Source organism: Salmo trutta, chromosome 16 (genome assembly GCF_901001165.1).
Source record: "Salmo trutta chromosome 16, fSalTru1.1, whole genome shotgun sequence".
Classification (NCBI taxonomy): Eukaryota; Metazoa; Chordata; class Actinopteri; order Salmoniformes; family Salmonidae; genus Salmo; species Salmo trutta.
This window is the reverse complement of record NC_042972.1, coordinates 44,812,183-44,820,128: the sequence shown is the minus strand read 5'-3', so window position 1 is coordinate 44,820,128 and position 7,946 is coordinate 44,812,183. Positions and strand designations below refer to the sequence as shown.

General features: G+C 43.4%; 1 protein-coding gene across 1 annotated transcript; it reads left to right on the top strand.

Moving 5' to 3' along the window:
* The first annotated feature begins 956 nt into the window (after positions 1–956).
* On the top strand, positions 957–2,224 carry LOC115150821 (DNA-binding protein inhibitor ID-1). Its single transcript, XM_029694530.1, has 2 exons — positions 957–1,464; positions 1,683–2,224. The coding sequence occupies exons 1-2, from the start codon at positions 1,108–1,110 to the stop codon at positions 1,716–1,718; spliced, it is 393 nt and encodes a 130-aa protein (XP_029550390.1). The 5' UTR covers positions 957–1,107; the 3' UTR covers positions 1,719–2,224.
* The last annotated feature ends 5,722 nt before the right edge of the window (positions 2,225–7,946 follow it).

The following is a 7,946-nucleotide window of genomic DNA, read 5'->3' as shown; positions in this document are numbered from 1 at the left end:
GGCTCGGATGAATGGGTGACGTCACGGCGCTGGCGCCTGCCAGTCTGCCTTGGCTTGTTTGGACAATCTGGGGGAAGATTCAGAACAGAGCAATGCAATTTCAATGTGCACACAAGGCTGAGCACACACGGAGAACATGTGAAGGAATCCGTGAAGTGGCTCACAGGGGCTTCCCTTCATGAGAGGAAAAAGAGAGTCTGTGCTAAAAAGTGCAGTTTGTAAGTAAAAAGAAAGCTTAGTGTGACTTTTAACACAACATTCTCAGCCAGCTATGGTGAATAACGGGAGAAAGTGCGCCAAAGACAGACATGTAGGCTGGACCTATAAATACATTTTATAATAAATAATAAATGCTACACTAAATTGTGAATGTTGTTTTTCCCCCTTGTGTGTAAAGTTCTGTCAATCATAAATTGCACACATGAGTGTTATAGCTATAGAGCAAATTGTTTGAATGGACATTAATCATATTACACCATACCCAATGGTAATAAACCAGTTATTATTCATAGTCTGAATATCTCTTCATTTATGGCACCTTTATAACGTGGTCATCTAAGGTGCCCTCTAACTGTTGGGTGGGCAAGTCTCAGGCGCTATGGTTATTATCACCAGCCATTCATCCCATCCGACACACAGCACATATACCCCCATACCCATACACAACACCAACCATTCAGTGTCCCCAGGCACTCTACACCTGCAGAGTCCCCAAGCCATGGCCAGCTGGATTCCCACATAGGCCCATCACCCGTAAAAATACACATTTGTTTCCATTTGTAACGCCTTCTCTCAAACATATTCGAAATCCTTAAAATCAGGCGCACGCTCCCATTGGCTAAGAAAACAGTGGTGAAACGTCCTAGCGCTAACACGGCTGCGCTATAGGCCCTCGCTCCGCAAACAAGACAAGTTTGGGCACGCCCCCAAGTCCTAGTCTTATAAATTCAAGGCGGTACACTCGTGCGTTGTTGAGAACTGTCAACATTACTGAGACAATATTCCCTAGACTACTAAAAATACTTTTGGAGCCTTTGCTAATCTCTATAGCTTTTACGCACCATATTTTCCTTATCTTTGGAAACTACAGCTACACCATCAGCCAATATGAAGGTTGTCGGACCTACCTGCGCACTGAAGAGTAAGGTTGGCGGCGAGGACATGGTGCGGTGCCTCGCAGACCAGAGCCTGTCCATCTCCAAATGCAAGATCCCGCTGCTGGACGAGCAGATGACCGTCTTTCTGCAAGACATGAACAGCTGCTACAGCAAGCTGAAGGAGCTGGTACCTACTCTGCCTACCAACAAGAAGGCCAGCAAGGTGGAGATCCTCCAGCACGTCATTGACTACATCTGGGATCTACAGGTCGAGCTGGACGAGCCGGAGAAGAGCCGTCAGCAGATCAGCGTGCCCCGCACACCTCTCACCACCCTGAATGCAGAGCTGGCCAGCATCACTGTCGAGGTAAATATCACTCTGACATGTCTTGATGAGTTTCTGCAAGAGCTACCTAGTGTCTCCCAATATCTGACCTAACCGTTGGAAGTAACCTAAATATGAATAGTCTGTAGCCGTGCGTAAAGTTGGTTTATAACAGTGAATAAAGTTATGTTGCATTGAAACTAGTAGGCAAGTACTTTCACAGCAAACACGGACCTAACGTTTTTATCTTCTCTCTCCAGAATGGATGCTCGGATGACAGAATCATGTGCCGCTAGAGCTCTCGGAGCATCGCCCCATGTATAGTTCCAGAGCGAGCACCACGAAGAAAGAACAAGGTTACATTATGTGACATTAGATCACAAACAAACCTTGAGCCAAGTAGGGAAGTTGCAAACTCCCATGCTAGAAAATACTTTTGATGGACATTCTCAAGAAGAGAGGAACTGTCACTCAAGGCATTCGATCCACATCCTGAGGTCTCTGATCTCATGGAGACTAGTGGGTCCTAATAGACTGTGTTAGTCATGGGACCATGGCAGTTACTGCAAACAGCTTCGCCTGTTGTTGTGTTGACTTTCTCAAGAAAGACAACGTTTCTCTTACGTTTTGTAAAACATGTATGAAATTCAAAATTTTGTAAAATAAAATGTATTCATTTTCTCAGTATCCTGAGCGACAAAATGTATTGTATATTACAATGCCACACTATGTGAAAAATATTGTTGTTTTTTTACAATGTACCTTCATGGTGTTTTTATTAAAACGAGGCAATTATTTTAAACATGGCTTTTGGTGTTTATGGTATGTGTGTGTGTGTGTGTGTGTCACATATCATTTCCCGTCACATCACATTTACAGTTAGCCATTATACATTTACAATAGTGTTTACAAGTGCACATAAGATGATGCACAGGTTGAGAGAAGAGGGAAACAAACATTCCCTGAACTGTCATCCACTATTCAGAAATAGCTGTCTCAGCTCCTGATGAAATTGGTCCACCGCTGGAAGCCTGCATAATGACTTAACAGTTAACTTGTACTTTGCTTTTATAGGCCTCGTTAACATATCAAATAACACGGCGAAGACTTGAGTGTTGAGTCAAAATATCTTGACGGATATTGACAATGATAACTAGCATGCAGAAAATATGTGCGGAATTGTATAAAAGGTTATGTATGCGCTCACTGTCAAACACATTTGGAAAGGTATAGGCAAGTATTCGGTCTAATCAGGAATTCATCAAAAATAGATAACAATTTGGGATATACTATAAAACACTGAAATCAATAATTGTGTTTTAGTTGAGGATCCTTTTCTATTTCGGCAGGGCAGAGGTTAAATCGGCAATTCTTTATAAGATTTATTCTGTCTCCCCTGGTGCAATGTTTTTCCCAATTTCCCTGCGGTGCGATGCGCACAGCTGCAGCCCCGGCGTTCTGAGGCACGGCCAGTGTGTGATTGTGTTTGTGTGATAGCTTTGTGCCAAGGGCAGGGGAGGGCGACGGGGCCCAGACTGAGCGGCGCCTCCGCACACCTGGGGAAGTTCAGGTTAAATAGCTCCACATTCCTCAACACACAGCTGATTGAAACATTAACAAACAGTACTCCACGAGCCAGGCCGCAGATGGGCCGGGCGCTCTGCCAAGAAAGAGACTCGCTCTCTGTTATAGATTATATTCCCACACATAGGAGACATACAACTATTAATATATACTTTTCACTTTTTTATTTGTGTTAATTAAGAAACATAGAACTAAACTAAATAAGTGTGACTATTTAAAATAAAATCTGTGTGTTATGCTTCATTGTGGATTTAATATGCCAGTGTTAATTTATATATTTTTTTATTTTACCCCCTTTTCTCCCCAATTTTGTGATATCCAATTGCGATCTTGTCTCATCGCTGCAACTTCCAAACTGGCTCGGGAGAGGCAAAGGTCGAGTCATGCATCCTCTGAAACATGACCCGCCAAACCGCGCTTCTTAACACCCACCTGCTTAACCTGGAAGCCAGCTGCACCAATGTGTTGGAGGAAACACCATTCAAGTGATGACCAATGTCAGCCTGCTGGCGCCCGGCCCACCACAAGGAGTCGCTAGAGCACGATGAGCCAAGTAAAGCCCCTCCCAAACCCTCAAGACAGTGGACCAATTGTGCGCCGCCCTATGGGTCTCCCGGTCACGGGTCTGTTGTGATACAGCCTGGGATCAAACCTGGGTCTGTAGTGACGCCTCACTGCACTACGATGCAGTGCCTTAGACCGCTGAGCTACTCGGGAGGCCCCATATGCCAGTGTTGTATTACATATATTTTCCAATAATGATATTTTCCCATTTGAATCACACATTGTTACACATTAATTCTGCCTCGGAATGTTGGACAGGCTACAGATAGAGCCTATCCTACACAGTGATATAATACAATGATAGGACTAACATTGCATATTTAATTCCATCCTTTATCTAGGAGTGTGGGTGGGTAGCCAGCAAGGCAATGAGTGTGTAGCCTGTTTGTCTATGTTTTTTGGAATGCCTTATAATATACCGCTCCCATGTGGCCACTCGGTGGACTACAGTCTTCGAAACTCAGATACCACCCAAAGGACATCATATGTCTCAATCTTATTCATGGTTAATTCACAGGCTATAAACTAGTACCACGTGAAGCAGCAATCTGACCACAGGAGTCATGTGTAAAACATGCACTGTGCAATGTTATTGGGATTTACACCACTCTACCACTCTTTACAGTTCAAAGATCACTCCAAAACCCTTATACTTCTTGTTGCAGTAAAATATATACAGTTGAAGTTGGAAGTTTACATACACTTAGGTTGGAATCATTAAAACTTGTTTTTTCAACCTCTCCACAAATTTCTTGTTAACAAACTATAGTTTTGGCAAGTCGGTTAGGACATCTACCTTGTTCATGACACAAGTCATTTTTCCAACAATTGTTGACAGACAGATTATTTCACTTATAATTCACTGTATCAATTCCAGTGGGTCAGAAGTTTACATACACTAAGTTGACTGTGCCTTTAAACAGCTTGGAAAATTCCAGAAAATGTCATGGCTTTAGAAGCTTCTGATAGGCTAATTGACATCATTTGAGTCAATTGGAGGTGTACCTGTGGATGTATTTCAATGCCTACTTTCAAACTCAGTGCCTCTTTGCTTGACATCATGGGAAAATCAAAAGAAATCAGCCAAGACCTCAGAAAACAAATTGTAGACCTCCACAAGTCTGGTTCATCCTTGGGAGCAATTTACAAACGTCTGAAGGTATCACGTTCATCTGTACAAACAATATTATGCAAGTATAAACACCATGGGACCACGCAGCCATCATACCGCTCAGGAAGGAGACGTGTTCTGTCTCCTAGAGATGAACGTACTTTGGTGCGAAAAGTGCAAATCAATCCCAGAACAACAGCAAAGGACCTTGTGAAGATGCTGGAGGAAACCGGTACAAAAGTATCTATATCCACAGTAAAACGAGTCCTATATCAACATAACCTGAAAGGCCGCTCAGCAAGGAAAAAGCCACACTGCTCCAAAACTGCCATAAAAAAGCCAGACTACGGTTTGCAACTGCACATGGGGAATAAGATCGTACTTTTTGGAGAAATGTCCTCTGGTCTGATGAAACAAAAATAGAACAGTTTGGCCATAATGACCATCGTTATGTTTGGAGGGAAAAGGGGGAGGCTTGCAAGCCGAAGAACACCGTCCCAACCGTGAAGCACGGGGTGGCAGCATCATGTTGTGGGGGTGCTTTGCTGCAGGAGGGACTGGTGCACTTCACAAAATAGATGGCATCATGAGGCAGGAAAATTAGGTGGATATATTGAAGCAACATCTCAAGACATCAGTCAGGAAGTTAAAGCTGGTCACAAATGGGTCTTCCAAATGGACAATGACCCCAAGCATACTTCCAAAGTTGTGGCAAAATGGCTTAAGGACAACAAAGTCAAGGTATTGGAGTGGCCATCACAAAGCCCTGACCTCAATCCTATAGAAATTTGTGGGCAGAACTGAAAAAGCATGTGCGAGCAAAGAGGCCTACAAACCTGACTCAGTTACACCAGCTCTGTCAGGAGGAATGGGCCAAAATTCACCCAACTTATTGTGGGAAGCTTGTGGAAGGCTACCCAAAACGTTTGATCCAAGTTAAACAATTTAAAAGCTTTGCTACCAAATACTAATTCAGTGTATGTAAACTTCTGACCCACTGGGAATGTGATGAAAAAAATAAAAGCTGAAATAAATCACTCTCTACTATTATTCTGACATTTCACATTCTTAAAATAAAGTGGTGATCCTAACTGACCTGAGACAGGGAATTTTTACTAGGATTAAATGTCAGGAATTGTGAAAAACTGAGTTTACATGTATTTGGTTAAGGTGTATGTGTAACCGATGTGAAATGGCTAGTTAGTTAGCGGTGGTGCGCGCTAATAGCGTTTCAATCGGTGACGTCACTCGCTCTGAGACTTGAAGTAGGGTTTCCCCTTGCGTCGCAAGGGCCGTGGCTCTTGTGGCGCGATGGGTAACGATGCTTTGGTGGGCGTCAGTTGTTGATGTGTGCAAGGGTCCCTGGTTCGAGCCCGGGTTGGGGCGAAGAGAGGGACGGAACCTACACTGTTACATTGGTGCCGTGACCCGGATCATTGGTTGCTGCGGAAAAAGGAGGAGGTCAAAGGGGGGGGTGAGTGTAACCGATGTGAAATGGCTAGTTAGTTAGCGGTGGTGCGCGCTAATAGCGTTTCAATCGGTGACGTCACTCGCTCTGAGACTTGAAGTAGGGTTTCCCCTTGCGTCGCAAGGGCCGTGGCTCTTGTGGCGCGATGGGTAACGATGCTTCGGTGGGCGTCAGTTGTTGATGTGTGCAAGGGTCCCTGGTTTGAGCCCGGGTTGGGGCGAAGAGAGGGACGGAACCTACACTGTTACATATGTAAACTTCTGACTTCAACTGTACAAGTCAAAAGTTTGAACACACCTACTCATTCAAGGGTTTTTCTTTATTTTTATGATTTTCTACATTATAGAATAATTGTGAAGACATACAAACTATGAAATAACACATATGGAATCATGTACTAACCAAAAAACGGTTAAACAAATCAAAATATATTTTGTATTTGAGATTCTTCAAAGTAGCCACACTTTGCCTTGATGACAGCTTTGCACACTCATGGCATTCTCTCAACCAGCTTCATGAGGTAGTCACCTGGAATGCTTTTCCAACAGAAGGAGTTCCCACATATGCTGAGTACTTGTTGGCTGCATTTCCTTCACTTCACTGAGGTCGGGTGATTGTGGAGGCCAGGTCATCTGATGCACCACTCCATCACTCTCTTTCTTGGTCAAATAGCCCTTACACAGCCTGGATGGTGTGTTTTGGGTCACTGTCCTGTTGAAAAACAAATGATAGTCCCACTAAGCACAAACCAGATGGGATGGCGTATCGCTGCAGAATGCTGTGGTAGCCATGCTGGTTAAGTGTGCCTTGAATTCTAAATAAATCAGAGTGTCACCAGCAAAGCACCCCTACACCATCACACTTCCTCCTCCATGCTTCACTGTGGGAACCACACATGCAGAGATAATCCGTTCACCTGCTCTGCGTCTCACAAAGACACGGCGGTTGGAACCAAAAATCTCAAATTTGGACTCATCAGACCAAAGGAGATATTTCCACCAGTCTTATGTCCATTGCTCGTGTTTCTTTTCCCATGCAAGACTCTTCATATTATTGGTGTCCTTTAGTAGTGGTTTCTTTGCAGAAATTCGACCATGAAGGCCTGATTCACACAGTCTCCTCTGAACAGTTGATCTTGAGATGTGTCTGTTACTTGAACTCTGTGAAGCATTTATTTGGGCTGCAACCTGAGGTGCAGTTAATTGCCGAATACGAGGCTGGTAACTCTGCTGCAGAGGATAAGTTCATTAGAGGTAACTCTGGGTCTTCCTTTCCTGTTGCCGGTCCTCTCGAGAGCCAGTTTCATCATAGCGCTTGATGGTTTTTGCGACTGCGCTTGAAGATACTTTCAGAGTTCTTGAAATTTTCCAGTTTGACTGTCCTTCACGTCTTAAAGTTTTGGACTGTCGTTTCTCTTTGCTTATTTGAGCTGTTCTTGCCATAATATGGACTTGGTCTTTTACCAAATAGGGCCATCTTCTGTATACTAACCCTACCTTGTCTTAACACAACTGATTGGCTCAAACGCATTAAGAAGGAAAGAAATTACACAAATTAACTTAAAGCACACGTTAATTGAAATGCATTCCAGGTGACTACCTCATGAAGCTGGTTGAGAGAATGCTGAGTGTGCAAAGCTGTCAAGGAAAAGGGTGGCTACTTTGAAGAATTTCAAATATATTTTGATTTAACACTTTTGGTTACTACATGATTCCATAGGTGTTATTTCATAGTTTTGATATAGTCACTATTATTGTACAATGTAGATAAGTCAAAAATAAAAACCCTTGAATGAGT